We start from the raw sequence: 24,055 nt of genomic DNA, 5'->3' as shown, positions 1-24,055 counted from the left end.
CGAATATTTGCGATAGCTCCCGAACGCTTAAGGATGGAAAGCCTTTTTTCCCATCACTTTGACATCTTCTTAAGTAAAAAATTGAACCTAGCCCCCTTGATGACGTCACAGGGTCAATTTTTCTAGACCCCTGCACGGCAAACTTCGGCGTCACAGACGCGAACTTCAAATAGCTGCGAAAAATACAGTTTGGAGATAAGGACAACTTACGAGCACGGTTGTGTAGCGTTTGACCTAGAAAAAAAATAGACACAAAAATATTTTTGGTGACCTGAGGTCAGAGGTCAGGTCAACGACCCCCGAAATGTGGTTTTAGTTTTTCGCAAATAACTTCGATAAAAAAGGCCCTAGAGCTACGGCAGTGGTAGGTACCATCGCATTCGCCTTGTCGAGACGCGTCGAATGATAAATATTTTGTTTGGAAAAGGTCAAGTTTTATGTTGACCTCATGTGACCTCGAATGACCTTTGGTTGACCGTGATATTTGAAAGGTCGTTTCTGATGGATTCGTACCCGCTGATCTCGAATATGGCATCTATTTTCCTCAAATCCTTCATTTAGAGCCTCCGGATGACAAAATTGTCTTATTTATTATTACTAACTTGAACCAGTGAAATAGCCTCTAGCATGAGAAGCAAGGATACTCTTCTGTGACCTTGACATTTGAGCAGCCTTGTATCGTAAGAGTAACCACAAATAGGGACCTGATAAGCCTCAAAACATTTCAAAACATCTTAAAAGCTAGCACGCAAGATGTGCGAAAAAGTGCAAAGCTTGAGGACAGTGAGGTCAATTTTGAGCATGACCTTGACCTTGACCATTGATTTTGAACACATTTTTGGAATCTTTAGATACTCTTCTTTCGTTTGACACCCAATTTTGCCGGTTTTATGCATCCTGCCGTCCCCTAAAACGCTTACTTTGAGATCACTACACATGTGCTGGTTTTTGCCTCTGGCCTTGACCTCTGACTTTGAAAATTGATCTGAGGTCAAAATTTTAGGTGCTTTAGAATCGTCTCGTAAAGACCTATCATTTGGTATCGCTTTCTTTTCCGCAGCTACCTTATTTACGGAGTTAGACGGGGGGGGGGGGGCGAAAAAAAACACCCCCGGGCTGCGGTGGCCGGGATTACCCCCCGGGCCCGGCCGGGTTAAAACTGGCTCAAAAAGTATCTGACCTCATGTTGTTGTTTGTTTCTAGAAGACCATCAGACACAGGAGTGTGGTACATGGCGTGGAACTGCAATGTCAGCGACCAGCTCCACTCAGTCACCGTTCAACCCTGCATTATTGTAGGTACCTGCACACTGCTCGTTCGTCGCTTTTCTTTTGGCCACTACCAAGGACGGAAAGATTGAGCAAAGGTGTTGCATCAAATTTCTTCAGGAACTTGTGGACACTCAGTCAGGCACCAAAAGCGATAATTAGCAAGTCTTCAGTGATGAAACAGGCGGTTCACGAGTGAACTTCCAACTTTCCGACAAAGTCGACAACACGCCACTCCTTCACGCATAAGGAACCGTTCCTCGGGCGTAGCCTCAGCCGAAGATCAAGGCCAGATCAATTGTGATCCACCGCTGTGCAGTGACCGGCCGGACCGGTCAGCAGTGGCCGTAGGAAGGGGAGGGGCCGGGAGGGCGGGGCGGCTCGGTAGGTATTGCGGCAGACGTCTGGGCGGTCCTAGCGGCCGGGGAGCTCCCTGGTGACGGGTGTGGTCAGCAGAGCACTGACCAGCCCGGGGGCGCCATTGTCAAAGACCCGACTATTTAATGGACGAGCAAACCGACCCAGGTATCAGTTCGACACTGCACCCAGTCACAACAACATGAAGGCTGTGAGTAGCTCTGGCGGATCGCCCCGGATGAAGCTGCCTTGGAAACATACCATATGTCAAACGTGGACTTCAGCAAAATAACTTTATAAACTGTCGTTGGATTAACGGACCGTTTTCTGTGTTTCAGTTTGTGATTGCCGCCCTGGCCCTGGTGGCTGCCGCCGACCAGCCCCAGACTCGCTATGCGCCGGCACCTGCCTACAGGCCCCGGCCGACCTACGACCAGGCCCCCACTTACAGGCCTGAGCCTACGTACGCCCCTCCTGTCCCGACCTACGCTGCCCCTGCCCCGACGTACGCTGCCCCTACCTATGCCCCTTCTGCCCCGACTTACGCTGCTCCTACCTACGTTGCCCCGACCTACTCTGCCCCCGCCTACGCTCCGGCCTCCTCTTACAAGGCCCAGCCGAGCTACAAGCCGATTGCTATCCTTGAGGAGGAGAACGTCCACCCTGGAGATGGCTCCTACAACTTCCACTTCAGCACCGAGAACGGCATCTACAGGTAATACATGTTACATTTGGCAAATTTAGGGTAGCAAAGTACTGCAATTGCATGCATATAGTTTAGGTAGCTTTGCGATCTTGCATTTTTTATATTAAAAACTTAAAGTATCGTGCAAAGTCTCGATTTATTTATCTAATCATCTAACCTTCAAAAACTTTGCATGACATTTGCGATCAAGGTGACGAACAGATCTTGCTATGCCAACTTTCTGCCAGAAAAATTAGCTATCAACGCTTTAAACTCATTCTCAGGTCTGAGAGCGGTGTTCCCCTGCCCGGCTACGGCAAGAACGCCTACGGCCAGCCGGAGGGCAGCTACCGCCAGGAGGGCTCCTGGAGCTACACCGACGGATACGGCAACCCCGTCAAGGTGACCTTTGTCGCCGACGACAACGGCTACCAGCCGTCTAGCGACATCCTGCCGACGCCGGTGCCCACCCAGTATCCGACCCCTGCTGTTGACTCCGCCTACGTCGAGCCCCAGTCGGCCTACGTCGAGTCCCAGCCTGCCTACGTCGAGGCCCAGCCCGCCTACGTCGAGCCCCAGCCCGCCTACGTCGAGCCCCAGCCCACTTACGGCAAGCCCCAGCCCGCCTACCAGCCGGCCTACGTCGAGGCCCAGCCTGCCTACAACTAAGCGTCATCGAAAAATCACGGCAGGATTGGGCGACCGGGACTTGGAGCCAGAGCGAGATGACTATTAAAGACAGGCTCACCGAGATGTCCACTTACCGGCAACTAAGTCAACTTGTGTTCACTCTTGTAAGGAATTGCTGATTTGTCGTATTGTCACAAACGTCGTTGTTAATGTATTTATGTTTATCGTGATTGGCTTTTATTGGTGTCTTGCCAATATGTCAGTCATTGTTTATTGTGTAAGTGTGCCCATAAATATACAATCACCAGTAGCATTTCTCAAAAAGTTTAATAATTCAGAGGGCAGTTTTACGAACAGAAAAATCGCCGGCTGCCCGAATATGTTACCTTAAGTCGTCCCCGAAATTCGCCATCCAGGCGAAAAAATACACCGAGGTGAATAGTAATATTAGCCACCCCAACCTATATGTTTTCCCTAAGCATATATGTTTTCATATCGACGGTAATTTTTTCGAGTTAACCCGCGCCCCACTGGGGTCTGTGTATAACACGCCCTACTTGGGAAGGGGGGGGGGCTATTCATAGCCCCCCTTCTAACTCCGAAACTACTCGACCAATCGTCAAAATTCAAACAGCATCTGATAGCCCCGGAAAAACACTGTCGAGCGAAACCTAATTTCATTGACCTCGAGGTCACCGATGACGTCACAGGTCAGGTCAAAGTAAAAATTATCGATATTTGGCTTGTTCACATTTTGGGCTCTGGCTGCCGTCTTACAAGTCAGATCAGGCTGATGTTTTGTTTACACACTCGTGACCAGATGCCTTAGATACCCTGAGTGTACCAAACTTGTACTTTGATTTTCAGGTCAGGGTCAAATCTTATGTCATAAGTCGGTCACGTGACACATGTTTTATGGTCCATTTGGACCATAGACATCGAATTCGGTGTGGCCTGCGTCGTTTGAGGCCATTTTCATCTGAATATAGCTGAAGTCAGGTCACTTTCAGGTCAAAAAAGGTCAAGTTTCAAAGTTGAAAATTTTCAACAATTAGCATGCCTATATCGGATGCCGTTGGAGCTAAAGGAACACGATGGTGCTATTTATATTGGTGTACGATGTCAAATTCGTACATACAAACTGATGAAAAATTTAAAATTGTGGAATTTTTGGTATAATGCGTATAACATGACCATTTTTAAAGATATATGGCTAAAACTTGCTAGATTTAGTCATAAGCATGTGTTCTATCATATATGTTCCGATTTTTACGAAAAGTCAAAAAGTGTTGGAAAAAAGATAAAATACAAATTTTGAATTTTAATTTATAATTTTCGAAATTTTCAAAATTTTGCAAATTCGAGATAGCAGTTTGATAGCGCAGTATATTCTGAGTCCTTTCATGCAAAGAAATTGGATCTAGCTCAAAAACTGAGCTCTTGGGAGCAATTCCCGTGGTTCAATGTTTTGCGTCGAAATCGGCCGAACATGACGTCACTCTGACGTCATTTCCGGCCGACCTATGATAGATACGAAGTTAAGGTTTTGACACAAGGTGTCAAATTGATGCAGCCGAAGGTACTGAAAGTTTGGCGGCGATACGTCAAGCGGTTTAAAAGTTATTGCAGAAAAACGGGAGGGGGCCTATGAATACCCCCCCCCCCCAAGTGGGGCGCGGGTTAAAACCCACGAGCCGCCGGGGGCATAAAGTTGCCCCCTTTACGTTTTGTAAAATATCTCCGAAACCTGATGAGCTACGAATGTGAAACTTAGCATAGCTTCAAATGAATACCTCGGCAATGTTTGAGGGAAGTTTGGTGGTTGTAGCACCTAAGATGGCGTCACAGTGACGTCATAAAGTTTTGTCGTTTTCCGATATGGACCGTTTCTGATGACGCTGAGCATGAAACTCAACTGTAAATGAACTAGACAGCACCTGGTGTCATCCTAAAACATCTAACTACACTTCCATCTAGTTTTTGATCAATAATCGGCCCTTTATATTCGGTCCCATATATCTGATGTATCGTGAGGAATATGAGAGTCGCAAATCTATAATTTCACTTATGACGTCACTGTGACGTCATTTCATACGGGATCAACACCAAATTTGGACACAACCTCGGCTAGGTATTCAGGAAGATGTGTGCAAAGTTTCGCTTCTCTATCTCTTCGCGTTGCGACGATATCGTAGCAGAAGTAAAGGGGGGGGCAACTATATGCCCCCCAGCGGCCGGCGGGTGGCGCGGAGGCCCAGCGGCCGCCGGGTTAATTACCTCAGGAACACGCTCACCTGCAATGGGTGACCCTTATATACCGGGACCGAATGGCCCATCCGTCCAAAAACTGCTGTAGCTCTCCAGCAAGAACCATGCAGACAACCCGGATACGAATTTCAAAACTGCACTCGATTTACCATGATTGTCTGTGGGCGACTTGGGCCCAAACGCAACGGAAAGATCTCCGCTGACCTTGAGGGATAGGTAATAGACTCGCGCGTGTCATACGTTTTTCGTCAATAACTCCCGATCAAATTGAGCTAGCGAGTCGGGAAAGCCACCAATGGACTCGAGAAGACCTGCCGGATCGAATGATATGCGAAATAACCTCATTCGACCAGCTTCGTGACGGGGGGACCGGGGGGACCCAAAATGCTGACCTGACCTTGACCCGAGGTCAACACCTCAAGTTGACCTCAACCGAAAAAAAATCATTCGACGCGCCTGAGCGAGGTGAGCATGATGATACTAAAATCGCGGCTCTGCAACCGTTTTTGCGAAGTTATTTAGGAAAAGATGAACCCGTGCCTTGGGTCACTTGACCTGACCTTAAAGTCACCGATTGACCTGAAACCCTAAGTTCGAGTACCAGTCGTTGTGTCTCGTGTAAAGGCGCACACGCTTGTTTTTGTCCGCGACGATCTAGCTCCATCAGGGGCGAAACAGCGAGGGCGGGGGTCGTAACTCGTACCCCCCCCCCCTCCTCCTCAGCCAGCGCGTATGTAGAAAACCAATACCAGGCGAACTTTGTTGAAGATAAATATAACATGATTTACTTTAGCAAACTAATGAGGGCTTCGCATCGTGTTCGACATTTAAATAATGCACGCTTAACTGAGTTGTGCATAACAAATAAACAAAATGTTTTTTTTTATATCACCATCTTTTTACAACTACACTTTCTAACTTTTATCTTAATTCAACGATATGATACAAATGTCACAAGAACAGGCAAACAAAATTATATATTAATTGTAGATTGACATAACATTCATTTGCATAATTTCCACGGCTTAACCCTATTAGTGGCAGGGGGGGTGTGTGTTTTTATCCACCCCTCAGTTTTTTCGGGAATATCTCCGAAACCGCTGAAGCTACGATGCTGAAATTTTCTGACTTTTCCTAAAACTAAATTGGGCACATTCCCTGAAAATTTCAAGTTCATAACTTTACCAGGGGCGGCTCCAGAGCACTGGGAATTGGGGGTCCTATTCGTGAAGCGAGTCATTTGGGCGAAGTCTCGAAGATCACGATGCTGCACCAGTTTTACGAACAGTGAATGAAAGGTATCATGTGATAACATATACAAAGTTATTGTGCATCCTCTTTTGACACGTTTTTGCTATAATAGGCGGATCCAGGCGTCCAAAAAGGGGGGTTATTTTTTACCTCCCAACATAGGTGCCCTGACACCGCCTATGCATGACCAATACAATTTTAGTCGTTCTCTCATAAGAAAATTGTAACATAACAAGACCATTGCCACCCTTTTTAGAAACAGTACCAACAAAAACCTTACTTACTATGCTTTTTGTGTACCCCCAATCTCAATGATCTGTATCCGCCTATGATTTTTGAAAATGCATATTTTTAGGATCCATGTGAATTCCTGGTTCATTCTCTATCGATCGGCAAAAGTTGCGTTAAGAATTAAGATTGGTTCAGAAACCTAGCCGTGATAAACAGTCTAAAATGTATCTGCAATTTGCCCGTTTTTACCCCCCTCTACCCCCCTATTGACATTTCTTAATTTTTTTTTAGAAATGTAGATCTCGTTGAGCCAAATCGAATGCCGTTTGAATTTTGAAAATCGGCCGGTTAGATCTCGAGATATCAAGGGGGGTCGTAAACAGCCCCCCTGCCACTAATATGGGGTAGCCAGGAGCCTGCCACTAATAGGGTTAACCCGCGACCGCCTGGGGGGGAGGTCGGATCCGACCCCCTCCGTTTTTCTTGAACAACTCATGAATCGCTTACGCTATCAACTTGAAACTTGGCATACCTTCACCCCCGTCAATTTGACGTCCCCTGTGTAATTGTTAAGAAAATTATTCCATTTTTTTTTTTAGATATATCGATTTTAGTGATGTAACTACATGGCGTTTTTCAGTCAAAAAGTGGTAAATGTTAAAAAAATCGCCAAAAATCAGGGTTTAAAGCAAATTGCAAATTAAGGACACAAATAGGACATGAATGAATAGGACATGAATAGCAACTCAACGAGTTGTTTAAAATGGCTATCTCGGATTTTCAATAAAATGCGTTTTTAACCCCTAAAATTCAAAGAACTATATTTTTTGGGAAAACAGCTAATAAAATCCAAAATTTTGAGAATTTCAAAAAATGGAATATATGTTATAGAGCTCTATTAGAACATTAGATGTCCCAAATTTCAACTTTCTATCTTGATTTGTGACCCTAAAATTGTAAAAACAGCTCCAACAAGCATAGGGCATGGTGACGTCATAGGCATTTTCGTGAATTAGAGGCACTTCTGAACATTGCATGTGAAAACAAATGGCACCACTAGATTTCTGGGACAAAGCTCGTCTAGAAAAGTGCATTTTTATGTCAAAAATAAAAAGTTGAAAATTGACTTTTTTTCTTAGCCCTCGTTTAATGTATGGTATAAACGATTTTTTGTATGCTTTCAATGCACACTTATCACCAGCACAGTGACTTGGGGTCACATAACCATTACCATCGGATTCGGGGTGAAAAATAAGCCATAAAACATGTGTCGCACGCCCATGTAGCGGAAACTGAAAACCGTGACCTTTCGTGACCTGACCTGACCTTGACCCGTACTTAGTATAACCCCTATACGTACATGGTACCTTCACTAGGTCTTTGAGGTTATTTTTGGTGAGTTTCGAGCAGCAGAATCGATTCCGCTGTCCGTAAGCCTAATCATGCAAAACCCCAGAATTTGACCTTTGACCTGACCTTGACCTGAAAGTTGACATCAATCTTAAGATCTTAAGAGTGCTTTGGGAAGGTCTAGTAGAGTCCTTTCGAACGCCGCCTCGCGGGGCTCGATGCGACCATTGGTTCTCGAGATAACAGGGGGGGGGGGGGGGTCGGATCAGATCCCCCCAGGCTGTCGTGGGTACGGAAATAGCCCAGGCGGTGCCGGGTTGAAACAATGGCAAATGTCTCCGATCCTCCATATTATAGCCGCATACAGACGGACACCGTTCGTCTTCAAAGCGTCAGGGTCACAGGGGAAGGGGGGCGTGGCCGGCCGCGGGCCCGTCCCGTCCCACACCGCCACCTACTTAAGGCCGCACCGACTGTGGGAGAGCATCAGTTCCACACCGATCCCACTTCAGACAACATGAAGCTGGTGAGTAGCACTACTTACGAGCAATGTGGAGCCAAACACACACTATGTTCTTGCACTGGTAAAAATATAAAATGTGTTGTATTTTCAAAGATAATTGAGGCGCTATAATTCTTTCCACAGTTCATCATCGCTGCTCTGGCCCTGGTGGCCGTCGCCGACCGGCCCCAGCCTTCCTACAGGCCCCGTCCCACCTACGCTGCCCCGACCTACGCCCCGGCCCCGACCTACAAGCCCCAGCCCAAGTACGCTCCTGCCCCGTCCTACGGCCACTCGAGCTACAAGCCGATCGCTATCCTGGAGCAGGAGAACGTCCACCCCGGAGATGGCACCTACAGCTCCAGGTTCTCCACCGAGAACGGCATCTACAGGTCAGTGAGAATAATAAAACAAAATTAAAGGAAAATAACTAACACAACAAAATACTGGAAAACCAAACCATCTTTTGTTATCAATAAATAAATACCCACTTTGCTTAGTAATTTGCGGATGCGAGATAGGCTGAGCGACAAATAATTGTATAGTTTAAACTGATCGTTTTTCTTCTTTCAGGTCTGAGACTGGCGTGCCGGTGCCCGGCTACGGCAAGAACGCCTACGGCGAGGCGGAGGACCTCTACCGCCAGGAGGGCTCCTGGAGCTACACCAACGGCTACGGCGAGGAGGTCAAGGTCGCCTTTGTCGCCGACGAGAACGGCTACCAGCCGTCCAGCGACATCCTGCCCACCCCGGTGCCCACCGAGTACCCGACCCCCGAGGTGGACCCCGCCTACGTCGAGCCCCAGCCCAGCTACGGCAAGCCCGCCTACCAGCCGGCTTACAAGCCCGCCTACAACTAAGTGATCTATGCTGAATGGTGTTCGCTGACCTTAATCTTATTTAATATGTCGATGTTGGCTATTTATGAATCATATAACTCATCATCGTGTTTTATTTCTCATGCAAAATACATTGTTTCATAATGATGCAAACATTTTGTATTCATCTGGGTGTTTATTCTAATAGGGACCTTTTGAAAAATAGACAATGGACATAGGAAACAGGTCATACGGGTGAATAAATCAGACAACATTCCATATGAACAATTACTGAGTCACTTTCAACTTGGTCCCGTCTTTGGGCTGTGAGCGCCCACCGGGAAACATGTTTCCGTGTGCGAGAGTTGAGGTGCTACTATCTACACGTACACAGCGCAGAAACCGCTTTTGCATCAGAGCGAAGGACCGTTTACAGCTAAAAAGCCGACGACCACTATCACGGACCAGCTACATGGAACCAGCTCTTCAAACCAGGCACTGTCGCGGACCAGCTCAATGAAAACTTAGCTGGGGTGACACTGACCGCATGTGCACGAGCATTCGCCACTTCTCGTGGACCCAAGAACGGATGGGATGATTGTGTTTAAGTTGGTAAGCTGTTAGAAACCGGTTAGATCGGTGGCTCCCACATTTCGCACGGTCTCAACTATCACGTGCGCAATTACACTGAGGAAGACTTGCTTACGTTCCTTACAGGTCTAATGTTTCAGGTCCACTTATGAGGAGGAGTTCAACAAATTGCTGTGACCCCAGGCTACAGGCATAAAATTGAGATATGGGTATATATTTCACATACTAACACTAGAATGATGCACAAACGGTCAAGTTTTGTAATGGCCTCGTATGACTTTGGATGAACTTGACAAAAGGCAGGTCATTTATAGTGTCTTAACCCTCGCTCGCACATGGGGGGGGGGGGGGGGTGGTTGCCATCCCCCCCAGGTAGTTTTTCTGCTATGCACTCAATATTTTTAAAGCTAGAAGCCTGATGTTTCGTATAGCTGCTCTTCTATCCTTTCTTGATGTCCACTGAAAATTTCAAGTTGCTGTGGTGTTTGGTTTTGGAGATATGACCTTGGTTTTTAAGGTCATGTCAAGACCCAAATGACCAATTCTCAACATCTTGCGTTGGCTATGGGCCTTGTGAGCTTTTGACACCTCGATTTCGGCCTTTTTTGCCAGTCTAACCTCCCACCTATCATGGAACATGTTGTTCGACGATGTACAGATGTCAAGGTCAGGGTCAAGGTCAGCCTAGGTCATCTAAAATAATTGCGTTTTAGGCAAGTTGAATTGACTTTTCGTGAAGTTTTTTGGCTTCATTTTTGGTACAAGCTTCTCAGCTCATGATTTCATGTAATATGGACACATAAACAGCCGGTGCACACATGAGTATACACACAGACACACACAAACATACAAACACATATCATTGACCTTGACCTAACTTGACCTGAGATGACCTCAGCAGCAAAAACCTGGTCGGGTAGTGTGACAAAGAGGTTCTAGCTGGCTTGGCACCAGAAAACGGCATCGTCATCGGTATATGCTAAGCAGCGCACTTGATATCCAACGGTGACCCAAAACAGCAACATTTTTTAGTTTGACCTGACCTGGAAGGTCAATGACTGCCCTGAGAAGGTAAAACTGGGTATTATTGGATTCGTCTCTTCCCAAAGAATCATTTTGGTCTTACCGCGAAGCTCTATCTCCAACAGGAACGAAATGGCGCGGGGGGGGGTCGCACCCCCATGTGCGTTCTAGGATGGGAAAATGGCATGTGCGGGCGAGGGTTAACCCTTAACGGACTTAACCCTTAACCCTCAAGGACCCGGGGGAGGTCGTTTTTCGCCCCCCACTGGCGAATATTTGCGATAGCTCCCGAACGCTTAAGGATGGAAAGCCTTTTTTCCCATCACTTTGACATCTTCTGAAGTAAAAAAATTGAACCTAGCCCCCTTGATGACGTCACAGGGTCAATTTTTCTAGACCCCTGCACGGCAAACTTCGGCGTCACAGACGCGAACTTCAAATAGCTGCGAAAAATACAGTTTGGAGATAAGGACAACTTACGAGCACGGTTGTGTAGCGTTTCACCTAGAAAAAAAATAGATACAAAAATATTTTTGGTGACCTGAGGTCAGAGGTCAGGTCAACGACCCCCGAAATGTGGTTTTAGTTTTTCGCAAATAACTTCGATAAAAAAGGCCCTAGAGCTACGGCAGTGGTAGGTACATACCATCGCATTCGCCTTGTCGAGACGCGTCGAATGATAAATATTTTGTTTGGAAAAGGTCAAGTTTTATGTTGACCTCATGTGACCTCGAATGACCTTTGGTTGACCGTGATATATGAAAGGTCGTTTCTGATGGATTCGTACCCGCTGATCTCGAATCTGGCATCTATTTTCCTCAAATCCTTCATTTAGAGCCTCCGAATGACAAAATTGTCTTATTTATTATTACTAACTTGAACCAGTGAAATAGCCTCTAGCATGAGAAGCAAGGATACTCTTTGTGACCTTGACATTTGAGCAGCCTTGTATCGTAAGAGTAACCACAAATAGGGACCTGATAAGCCTCAAAACATTTCAAAACATCTTAAAAGCCAGCACGCAAGATGTGCGAAAAAGTGCAAAGCTTGAGGACAGTGAGGTCAATTTTGAGCATGACCTTGACCTTGACCATTGATTTTGAACACATTTTTGGAATCTTTAGATACTCTTCTTTCGTTTGACACCCAATTTTGCCGGTTTTATGCATCCTGCCGTCCCCTAAAACGCTTACTTTGAGATCACTACACATGTGCTGGTTTTTGCCTCTGGCCTTGACCTCTGACTTTGAAAATTGATCTGAGGTCAAAATTTTAGGTGCTTTAGAATCGTCTCGTAAAGACCTATCGTTTAGTATCGCTTTCTTTTCCGCAGCTACCTTATTTACGGAGTTAGACGGGGGGGGGGGGGCGAAAAAAACCACCCCCGGGCTGCGGTGGCCGGGATTACCCCCCGGGCCCGGCCGGGTTAAAACTGGCTCAAAAAGTATCTGACCTCATGTTGTTGTTTGTTTCTAGAAGACCATCAGTCACAGGAGTGTGGTACATGGCGTGGAACTGCAATGTCAGCGACCAGCTCCACTCAGTCACCGTTCAACCCTGCATTATTGTAGGTACCTGCGCACTGCTCGTTCGTCGCTTTTCTTTTGGCCACTACGAAGGACGGAAAGATTGAGCAAAGGTGTTGCATCAAATTTCTTTAGGAACTTGTGGACACTCAGTCAGGCACCAAAAGCGATAATTAGCAAGTCTTCAGTGATGAAACAGGCGGTTCACGAGTGGACTTCCAACTTTCCGACAAAGTCGACAACACGCCACTCCTTCACGCATAAGGAACCGTTCCTCGGGCGTAGCCTCAGCCGAAGATCAAGGCCAGATCAATTGTGATCCACCGTTGTGCAGTGACCGGCTGGACCGGTCAGCAGTGGCCGTAGGACGGGGAGGGGCCGGGAGGACGGGGAGTGGCCGGGAGGGCGGGGCGGGTCGGTATTGCGGCAGACGTCTGGGCGGTCCTACCGGCCGGGGAGCTCCCTGGTGACGGGTGTGGTCAGCAGAGGACTGACCAGCCCGGGGGCGCCATTGTCAAAGACCCGACTATATAATGGACGAGCAAACCGACCCAGGTATCAGTTCGACACTGCACCCAGTCACATCAACATGAAGGCCGTAAGTAGTGCTGGCAGATCGCCCCGGATGAAGCTACTGTGGAAACATATTATACCTATGTCAAACGTGGACTTCAGCAAAATAGCTTTATAAACTGTCGTTGGATTAACGGACCGTTTCCTGTGTTTCAGTTTGTGATTGCCGCCCTGGCCCTGGTGGCTGCCGCCGACCAGCCCCAGACTCGCTACGCGCCGGCACCTGCCTACAGGCCCCGGCCGACCTACGCCCAGGCCCCCACTTACAGGTCTGGGCCTACGTACGCCCCTCCTGCCCCGACCTACGCTGCTCCCACCTATACCCCTCCTGCTCCGACGTACGCCGCTCCTACCTATGCCCCTCCTGCCCCGACGTACGCCGCTCCTGCCCCGACGTACGCTGCCCCTACCTACGTTGCCCCGACCTACTCTGCCCCCGCCTACGCTCCGGCCTCCTCTTACAAAGCCCAGCCGAGCTACAAGCCGATCGCTATCCTTGAGGAGGAGAACGTCCACCCCGGAGATGGCTCCTACAACTTCCACTTCAGCACCGAGAACGGCATCTACAGGTAATACATGTTACATTTGGCAAATTTAGGGTAGCAAAGTACTGCAATTGCATGCATATAGTTTAGGTAGCTTTGCGATCTTGCCTTTTTGATATTAAAAACTTAAAGTATCGTGCAAAGTCTGGATTTATTTATCTAATCATTTAACCTTCAAAAACTTTGCATGACATTTGCGATCAAGGTGACGAACAGATCTTGCTATGCCAACTTTCTGCCAGAAAAATTAGCTATTAACGCTTTAAACTCATTCTCAGGTCTGAGAGTGGTGTTCCCCTGCCCGGCTACGGCAAGAACGCCTACGGCCAGCCGGAGGGCAGCTACCGCCAGGAGGGCTCCTGGAGCTACACCGACGGATACGGCAACCCCGTCAAGGTGACCTTTGTCGCCGACGACAACGGCTACCAGCCGTCTAGCGACATCCTGCCGACGCCGGTGCCCACCCAGTATCCGACCCCTGCTGTTGACTCCGCCTACGTCGAGCCCCAGTCGGCCTACGTCGAGTCCCAGCCCGCCTACGTCGAGCCCCAGCCCGCCTACGTCGAGCCCCAGCCCACCTACGGCAAGCCCCAGCCCGCCTACCAGCCGGCCTACGTCGAGCCCCAGCCTGCCTACAACTAAGCGTCATCGAAAAATCACGGCAGGATTGGGCGACCGGGACTTGGAGCCAGAGCGAGATGACTATTAAAGACAGGCTCACCGAGATATCCACTTGCCGGCAACTAAGTCAACTTGTGTCCACTCTTGTAAGGAATTGCTGATTTGTCGTATCATTGTCACAAACGTCGTTGTTAATGTATTTATGTTTATCGTGATTGGCTTTTATTGGTGTCTTGCCAATATGTCAGTCATTGTTTATTGTGTAAGTGTGCCCATAAATATACAATCACCAGTAGCATTTCTAAAGAAGTTTAACAATTCAGAGGCGGCAGTTTTACGAACAGAAAAATCGCCGGCTGCCCGAATATGTTACCTTAAGTCGTCCCCGAAATTCGCCATCCAGGCGAAAAAATACACCGAGGTGAATAGTAATATTAGCCAGCCCAACCTATATGTTTTCCCTAAGCATATATGTTTTCATATCGGCGGTAATTTTTTCGAGTTAACCCGCGCCCCACTGGGGTCTGTGTATAACACGCCCTACTTGGGGGGGGGGGGGCTATTCATAGCCCCCCTACTAACTCCGAAACTACTGGACCAATCGTCAAAATTCAAACGGCATCTGATAGCCCCGGAAAAACACTGTCGAGCGAAACCTAATTTCATTGACCTCGAGGTCACCGATGACGTCACAGGTCAGGTCAAAGTAAAAATTATCGATATTTGGCTTGTTCACATTTTGGGCTCTGGCTGCCGTCTTACAAGTCAGATCAGGCTGATGTTTTGTTTACACACTCGTGACCAGATGCCTTAGATACCCTGAGGGTACCAAACTTGTACTTTGATTTTCAGGTCAGGGTCAGGTCATCATAGTTCACGGATATCTTATGTCATAAGTCGGTCACGTGACACATGTTTTATGGTCCATTTGGGCCATAGACATCGAATTCGGTGTGGCCTGCGTCGTTTGAGGCCATTTTCATCTGAATATAGCTGAAGTCAGGTCACTTTCAGGTCAAAAAAGGTCAAATTTCAAAGTTGAAATTTTTCAACAGTTAGCATGCCTATATCGGATGCCGTTGGAGCTAAAGGAACACGATGGTGCTTTTCATATTGGTGTACGATGTCAAACTCGTACATACAAACTGATATGAAAAATTTAAAATTGTGAAATTTTTGGTATAATGCGTATAACATGGCCATTTTTTAAGATATCTGGCTAAAACTTGCTAGATTAAGTCATAAGCATGTGTTCTATCATAGGTATATGTTCCGGTTTTTACGAAAAGTCAAAAAGTGTTGGAAAAAAGATAAAATACAAATTTTGAATTTCAATATATAATTTTCGAAATTTTCAAAATTTTGAAAATTCGAGATAGCAGTTTGATAGCGCAGTCTATTCTGAGTCCTTTCATGCAAAGAAATTGGATCTAGCTAAAAAACTGAGCTCTTGGGAGCGATTCCCGTGGTTCAATGTTTTGCGTCGAAATCGGCCGAACATGACGTCACTCTGACGTCATTTCCGGCCGACCTATGATAGATACGAAGTTAAGGTTTTGACACAAGGTGTCAAATTGATGCAGCCGAAGGTACTGAAAGTTTGGCGGCGATACGTCAAGCGGTTTAAAAGTTATTGCAGAAAAACGGGAGGGGGGCCTATGAATACCCCCCCCCCCAGTGGGGCGCGGGTTAAAAACCCACGAGCCGCCGGGGGGCATAAAGTTGCCCCCTTTACGTTTTGTGAAATATCTCCGAAACCTGATGAGCTACGAATGTGAAACTTAGCATAGCTTCAAATGAATACCTAGGCAATGTTTGAGGGAAGTTTGGTGATTGTAGCACCTAAGATGACGTCACAGTGACGTCATAAAGTTTTGTCGTTTTCCGATATGGACCGTTTCTGATGACGCTGAGCATAAAACTCAACTGTAAATGAACTAGACAGCACCTGGTGTCATCCTAAAACATCTAACTACACTTCCATCTAGTCTTTGACCAATAATCGGCCCTTTATATTCGGTCCCATATATCTGATGTATCGTGAGGAATATGAGAGTCACAAATCTATAATTTCACTTATGACGTCACTGTGACGTCATTTCATACGGGATCAACACCAAATTTGGATACAACCTCGGCTAGGTATTCAGGAAGATGTGTGCAAAGTTTCGCTTCTCTATCTCTTCGCGTTGCGACGATATCGTAGCAGAAGTAAAGGGGGCAACTATATGCCCCCCAGCGGCCGGCGGGTGGCGCGGAGGCCCAGCGGCCGCCGGGTTAATTACCTCAGGAACACGCTCACCTGCAATGGGTGACCCTTATATACCAGGACCGAATGGCCCATCCGTCCAAAAACTGCTGTAGCTCTCCAGCAAGAACCATGCAGACAACCCGGATACGAATTTCAAAACTGCACTCGATTTACCATGATTGTCTGTGGGCGACTTGGGCCCAAACGCAACGGAAAGATCTCCGCTGACCTTGAGGGATAGGAAATAGACTCGCGCGTGTCATACGTTTTTCGTCAATAACTCCCGATCAAATTGAGCTAGCGAGTCGGGAAAGCCACCAATGGACTCGAGAAGACCTGCCGGATCGAATGATATGCGAAATAACCTCATTCGACCAGCTTCGTGACGGGGGGACCGGGGGGACCCAAAATGCTGACCTGACCTTGACCCGAGGTCAACACCTCAAGTTGACCTCAACCGAAAAAAATCATTCGACGCGCCTGAGCGAGGTGAGCATGATGATGCTAAAATCGCGGCTCTGCAACCGTTTTTGCGAAGTTATTTAGGAAAAGATGAACCCGTGCCTTGGGTCACTTGACCTGACCTTAAAAGTCACCGATTGACCTGAAACCCTAAGTTCGAGTACCAGTCGTTGTGTCTCGTGTAAAGGCGCACACGCTTGTTTTTGTCCACGACGATCTAGCTCCATCAGGGGCGAAACAGCGAGGGCGGGGGTCGTAACTCGTACCCCCCCCCCCCCCCCTCCTCGGCCAGCGCATATAAAGAAAACCAATACCAGGCGAACTTTGTTGAAGATAAATATAACATGATTTACTTTAGCAAACTAATGAGGGCTTCGCATCGTGTTCGACATTTAAATAATGCACGCTTAACTGAGTTTTGCATAACAAATAAACAAAATGTTTTTTTTTTATACCACCATCTTTTTACAACTACACTTTCTAACTTTTATCTTAATTCAACGATATGATAGGGGAGAGTGGGGAAAGATGCCCAGGGTTTTACTTTGACATATATTATTCGAAAATGACGATCGGAAAGCAAAAACTTGGAGTTTCAACGGAGGTCGACATCATTTTTCTCCACAAATATCACGATTTCGTGCCTGAAATATGATAACTTTTTTTGCTATTAAGCATTTCCCTGAAGAAGTGAAAGGGGGCATCTTACCCCACAGGGTGGGAAAGACGCCCCCTTACGTTGGGAAAGATGCCCCCTGCACTATAAGTGACATAAATGGGCACGTGAATCGCCTGAACGAATCAGTAGTCCCTTCGAGCCTGCAGGAGACACCAAACGTCATCATAAGGGCCCTCAAAAGTAGTCGTAAGGGGCTTCAGAGGCCATCGTTAGGGCCATCATAGTCTAGCGCGGCCAAACAAGCCTCTGTGGTGGCGTTCGGAGACCACTGTGGGGCTCTTATAGGTCTTCATGATGCTTGAGAGCCCTCCAGCCCATCGTGGGGACCTCCGATGCCAGCGCGGCCCGTGGGACCAACGTGGGAGCCCTCAAAGGATGTCGTGAGTGGCCATGGAGCCAATAATGGGGCCCACAGAGGCCGTCGTGAGGGCTCTCAGAGTCAGATGCCGCCCAAAAAGTCGCTATGTGGGCCGAGAGACCGGCATGGGGAGCACCCGACCGTACTGGACTCTCAATAGTCCCAGATCAGCTTTTGACTCTCATCCCAAGTATGTAATAAATGATTTGACGGGCTGCTTGAAGGACAGCCTACGGATTTAGGGGGGCGTCTTTCCCCATCAGGACAGGGGGCATCTTACCCCAAGGTACCGAAGTAACATTAAATCAGTACAATTTGTTAGCCATAAAACTACACCCTGAAACAAACTGTTTGGAACACAGTACACGCATGTTAATGTATCACGACTATAGCAAGGGACGCAAAAATTATCTACCTTCTTTGATATTTACAATGTTTTGACACCAAAATATTTTTTGAAAGCAGCAAATAAAAAACATGCAATCAGCAGCCAGCCGTTGCCCAACTGAGCTTGGCAAATTTTTGTGCAGTTAACAAGGCAAGCTTCTGCTTTACGCTAAGAACATTAATTTCCAGGTTCGATTCTTTGTTTCGCCGCTAGAGGGGGTGGGGCGTCTTTCCCACCCTGGGCATCTTACCCCACTCTCCCCTACAAATGTCACAAGAACAGGCAAACAAAATTATGTATTAATTATAGATTGACATAACATTCATTTGCACCACGGCTTAACCCGCGACCGCCTGGGGGGGTCGGATCCGACCCCCCTCCGTTTTTCTTGAATAACTCATGAATCGCTTACGCTATCAACTTGAAACTTGGCATATCTTCACCCCCATCAATTTGACGTCCCCTGTGTAATTGTAAAGAAAATTATTCCAATTTTTTTTTTAGATATATCGATTTTAGTGATGTAACTACATGGCGTTTTCAGTCAAAAAGTGGTAAATGTTTAAAAAATCGCCAAAAATCAGGGTTTAAAGCAAATTGCAAATTAAACACATGAATAGACGCAACTCAACGAGTTGTTTAAAATGGCTATCTCGGATTTTCAATAAAATGCGTTTTTAACCCCTAAAATTCAAAGAATTATATTTTTTTGGAAAACAGCTAATAAAATACAAAATTTTGAGAATTTCAAAAAAACGGAATTATGTTATAGAGCTCTATTAGAACATTAGATGTCCCAAATTTCAACTTTCTATCTTGATTTATGACCCCAAAATTGTAAAAAATAGCTCCAACAAGCATAGGGCATGGTGACGTCATAAGCATTTTCGTGAATTAGAGGCACTTCTGAACATTGTATGTGAAAACAAATGGCACCACTAGATTCCTGGGACAAAGCTCGTCTAGAAAAGTGCATTTTTATGTCAAAAATAAAAAGTTGAAAAATTGACTTTTTTCTTAGCCCTCGTTTAATGTATGGTTAAACGATTTTTTGTATGCTTTCAATGCACACTTATCACCAGCACAGTGACTTAGGGTCACATATAAGTTATAGCCATTACCATCGGATTCGGCGTGAAAAATAAGCCATAAAACATGTGTCGCACGCCCATGTAGCGGAAAGTGAAAACCGTGACCTTTCGTGACCTGACCTGACCTTGACCCGTACTTAGTATAACCCCTATACGTACATAGTACCTTCACTAGGTCTTTGAGGTCATTTTTGGTGAGTTTCGAGCAGCAGAATCGATTCCGCTGTCCGTAAGCCTAATCATGCAAAACCCCAGAATTTGACCTTTGACCTGACCTTGACCCGAAAGTTGACATCAATCTTAAAATCTTAAGAGTGCTTTGGGAAGGTCTAGTAGAGACCTTTCGAACGCCGCCTCGCGGGGCTCGATGCGACCATTGGTTCTCGAGATAACAGGGGGGTCGGATCAGATCCCCCCCAGGCTGTCGTGGGTACGGAAATAGCCCAGGCGGTGCCGGGTTGAAACAATGGCAAATGTCTCCGATCCTCCATATTATAGCCGCATACAGACGGACGCCGTTCGTCTTCAAAGCGTCAGGGTCACAGGGGAAGGGGGGCGTGGCCGGCCGCGGGCCCGTCCCGCCTCACACCGCCACCTACTTAAGGCCGCACCGACTGTGGGAGAGCATCAGTTCCACACCGATCCCACTACAGTCAACATGAAGCTGGTGAGTAGCACTACTTACGAGAAATGTGGAGCCAAACACACACTATATTCATGCAATGCTAAGAATATAATATGTGTTGTATTTTCAAAGATAATTGACGCTATCATTCTTTCCACAGTTCATCATCGCTGCTCTGGCCCTGGTGGCCGTCGCCGATCGGCCCCAGCCTTCCTACAGGCCCCGTCCTACCTACGCTGCCCCGACCTACGCCCCGGCCCCGACCTACGCCCCGGTCCCGACCTACAAGCCCCAGCCCAAGTACGCTCCTGCCCCGTCATACGGCCACTCGAGCTACAAGCCGATCGCTATCCTGGAGCAGGAGGATGTCCACCCCGGAGATGGCACCTACAGCTCCAAGTTCTCCACCGAGAACGGCATCTACAGGTCAGTGAGAATAATAAAACAAAATTAAAGGAAAATAACTAACACAACAAAATACTGGAAAACCAAACCATCTTTTGTTAAAAATAAATAAATACCCACTTTGCTTAGTAATTTGCGGATGCGAGATAGGCTGAGCGACAAATTATTATATAGTTTAGACTGATCGTTTTTCTTCTTTCAGGTCTGAGACTGGCGTGCCGGTGCCCGGCTACGGCAAGAACGCCTACGGCGAGGCGGAGGACCTCTACCGTCAGGAGGGCTCCTGGAGCTACACCAACGGCTACGGCGAGGAGGTCAAGGTCGCCTTTGTCGCCGACGAGAACGGCTACCAGCCGTCCAGCGACATCCTGCCCACCCCGGTGCCCACCGAGTACCCGACCCCCGAGGTGGACCCTGCCTACGTCGAGCCCCAGCCCAGCTACGGCAAGCCCGCCTACCAGCCGGCTTACAAGCCCGCCTACAACTAAGTGATCCACACGACCCTGCGTTTCCGTTCATTCGTCTTATTTATTGTGTTTTTATATTTATGAACAATGTGATTCGTCAGAGTGCTTTGTTTCCTGTGCAAAATACATACATGTATTGATATCATATGGAACATATTTCTTTCATTGTGGGTTAAAACTACGAGTCGGAAAATCGATGGACCGATGCTATACACAATAATGGGACAAATGCAGAGGCTTGTTTGACAGGTGCTTGGTTAGCGGCTGCTCGATAGCATGCATCCTAATCCACGATCCAGAGCCGTACATGCTAATTTTATTGGTCACCTATTTACGGAAAGCCAAGTTTTTCTTTCAATAAGCATACCTTTTAATTTAGGTCCAAATATTTAGTTATCTAATAAATTTGGTGAGTGGTTTTGTGGCGGACAAGGCAGGCAGAATGTTACGCTACGCCACGGACCCACCTGATCCAACGACCTTACGCCTGGATCCGGTGGATCGATAAGATTTAGAGCCCAGGTTCAGCGTACCGCGATGACCCAGGAAGACAGTGGCTAGACCCTCCTGGATGTATGCAGGTTGTATAGGGCGCCTTGTCATAGCCACTCGCTGGTTTCCAAGGCACTTGGCCAAAAGGTAGCGGGGCTGGGCCAGCTCGACGTTCATGGGAGGATCTGGCTTACTCACCATCTCGCCAGAACGGCCTCACATTCCACTACCTAGACGACCCGTTTGTCTGTGACAATTACCGAGGGAGCCACCTGCACTGAAACGGTCACCTACCTGGAAACCAGAAAGGAAAACAAATGAGTACACATAAATGGGTTATGAAGCGACAATTAATATACGTTGCAATAGCGGCAATGGCAAGAAGCTCAAGTGGGTTACATATTCACAACCAACATGACTTTCTTCCTAAATACACAACTCAACGTCTACTCGCCAATAGCATTCCAGTTCAATGACCTTCATGAAAATCTAGCTGAAGTAGTGATGAACTTATGGTAATTTTTGGAGGGTTATACACGTATAACAGTTTTCGGGAGAGAGCAAAAAGCCCTAATCTCAATTCGCGCCCAAGTCAGCATTACTGGTAACATCAGGCCCATGTCACTCCACTTTTGATGACATCATAAGGGGGCCTCAGGACAACAATGGCGCGGTGCGCCACAATCGCTTCAAAACTGCTTGCCAACAGTTGCCATTTTTGAAAATATCATTTTGAAATAAAGTTACAAGTAATAAAAATATTGTAATAAAGTTGTTGATTAAATCGATACCATATCTAAAACCTTACTGAAAAATGATTTATTCATAGTAAAAATATAAGCTCCATGCGTTTTTACGTTGCTTTCCTGCAAATGCAGATGATTTTTAAATCATCTATATCTTCAAAATCGGCCATTTCTTAGCATATTGCTGCTCTTTTTTATCGCTAGAAAATTAGTTGGACTTTCCAATGACATCAACGGTTGAGCGATATGCGTAGAGTGTCACCAACAATCTTCAAATGAAGTTGGTCATTTTTACGTTGTAAAGGAATGGAGCACCCCTTGCGAGCATCAAGGGTGACGTCACTCAGGATCTGCCTCTGATTGGTCGGCGGGAGAGTGACTGTACCTTCTATAGATGGCCTTGGGTAACATGCGAATAGTTTCCGGACATACCCTCAGACCGATTCTTTTTTTTTACTTTTTTATTGACATATTCTTGCATACAATATGAGCAGACCGAACCCTGCTTGTACGCATCTTCCGGTCCCCTAGTGCGCGTTATCTGCAGTAACGTCGTGCTGTAGATAGTGCCAAGGGATAAAACTCAAATAACGAATATAAATGTTATCCATTTATAGTTTTACGCTATTGAAAAGTTGAATAACTACTTTAACCCGCGACCGCCTGGGGGGTCGGATCCGACCCCCCTCCATTTTTCTTAAATAACTCATGAACCGCTTACGCTATCAACTTGAAACTTGGCATACCTTCTCCCTCATCAATTTGACGTCTCCTGTGTAATTTTTAAGAAAAAAAATCATTTTTTTAGATATATCGATTTTAGTGATGTAACTACATGGCGTTTTCAGTCAAAAAGTGGTAAATGTTTGAAAAATCGCCAAAAATCGAGGTTTGAAGCATATTGCAAATTATCCCGCGCCCTGGTGGGGTCTGTTTATAACGCGACCTGGTGGGGGGGGGGGGCTATTTTTTGCCCCCCTCGTATCTCCGAAACTACTGACTTTTTTTCTTAGTCCTCGTTTAGTTATGTATGGTATAAACGATTTTTGATGCTTTCAATGCACACTTATCACCAGCACAGTGACTTAGGGTCACATATAAGTTATAGCCATTACCATCGGATTCAGCGTGAAAAATAAGCCATAAAACATGTGTCGCACGCCCATGTAGCAGAAAGTGAAAACCGTGACCTTGCGTGACCTGACCTGACCTTGACCCGTACTTAGTATGACCTCTATACGCACATGGTACCTTCATTAGGTCTTTGAGGTCATTTTTGGTGAGTTTCGAGCAGCAGCTATCGATTCCGCTGTCCGTAAGCCTAATCACACAAAACCCCAGAATTTGACCTTTGACCTGACCTTGACCCGAAAGTTGACCTCAATCTTAAAATCTTAAGAGTGCTTTGGGAAGTTCTCGTAGAGACCTTTCGAACGTCGCCTCGCGGGGCTCGATACGACCATTGGTTCTCGAGATAACAGGGGGGTCGGATCCGACCCCCCCCCCTCCCCCCAGACTGTCGTGGGTACGGAAATAGCCCAGGCGGTGCCGGGTTAAGTTCTTATTTCTTAAAATGCGAAAAGCGTGAAAAGTAAAGCATCTCATTGAATCATGTCACCGAACTTCACCCTATTAGCTCCGTGCAGTTGGAAACTGCTCCCAGCCCACTGCTCACCGTCTAAGTTGACAGCATACCGGAATCCGATTCGAGCCACTCCGCCACTAGGAACATGTATCTGGCTCCCGATCTCGACGGAGATGGACTTGGGCCAGTGGCACCGATCACGCTTCAAACCTTGATGATGAGCATGATACGCTGACCGGTGAAATTGCAGATGAAGTGGGTAAGCGTG

At 46.8% G+C, this 24,055-nt stretch overlaps 3 protein-coding genes across 3 annotated transcripts; all 3 read left to right on the top strand.

Moving 5' to 3' along the window:
- Positions 1-1,712: 1,712 nt before the first annotated feature.
- On the top strand, positions 1,713-14,538 carry LOC122394006 (adhesive plaque matrix protein-like). The gene is made up of 8 exons (XM_043390527.1): positions 1,713-1,836; positions 1,964-2,340; positions 2,595-2,976; positions 8,687-8,934; positions 9,116-9,385; positions 12,959-13,097; positions 13,229-13,641; positions 13,896-14,538. Exons 1-8 carry the CDS (start codon positions 1,828-1,830, stop codon positions 14,257-14,259), a joined length of 2,202 nt encoding a protein of 733 aa, XP_043246462.1. The 5' UTR covers positions 1,713-1,827; the 3' UTR covers positions 14,260-14,538.
- On the top strand, positions 8,532-9,632 carry LOC122394004 (adhesive plaque matrix protein-like). The gene is made up of 3 exons (XM_043390525.1): positions 8,532-8,566; positions 8,687-8,934; positions 9,116-9,632. The coding sequence occupies exons 1-3, from the start codon at positions 8,558-8,560 to the stop codon at positions 9,399-9,401; spliced, it is 543 nt and encodes a 180-aa protein (XP_043246460.1). The 5' UTR covers positions 8,532-8,557; the 3' UTR covers positions 9,402-9,632.
- Positions 14,539-20,051: 5,513 nt separating the features above from the next.
- On the top strand, positions 20,052-21,110 carry LOC122393999 (adhesive plaque matrix protein-like). Its single transcript, XM_043390521.1, has 3 exons — positions 20,052-20,134; positions 20,253-20,518; positions 20,700-21,110. Exons 1-3 carry the CDS (start codon positions 20,126-20,128, stop codon positions 20,983-20,985), a joined length of 561 nt encoding a protein of 186 aa, XP_043246456.1. The 5' UTR covers positions 20,052-20,125; the 3' UTR covers positions 20,986-21,110.
- The last annotated feature ends 2,945 nt before the right edge of the window (positions 21,111-24,055 follow it).

Source organism: Amphibalanus amphitrite, unplaced genomic scaffold (genome assembly GCF_019059575.1).
Source record: "Amphibalanus amphitrite isolate SeventyFive unplaced genomic scaffold, NRLGWU_Aamphi_draft 000568F_arrow, whole genome shotgun sequence".
NCBI classification, from domain to species: domain Eukaryota; kingdom Metazoa; phylum Arthropoda; class Thecostraca; order Balanomorpha; family Balanidae; genus Amphibalanus; species Amphibalanus amphitrite.
Note: the sequence above shows the minus strand (reverse complement) of the source record. Positions and strands in the feature narration are given on the sequence as shown.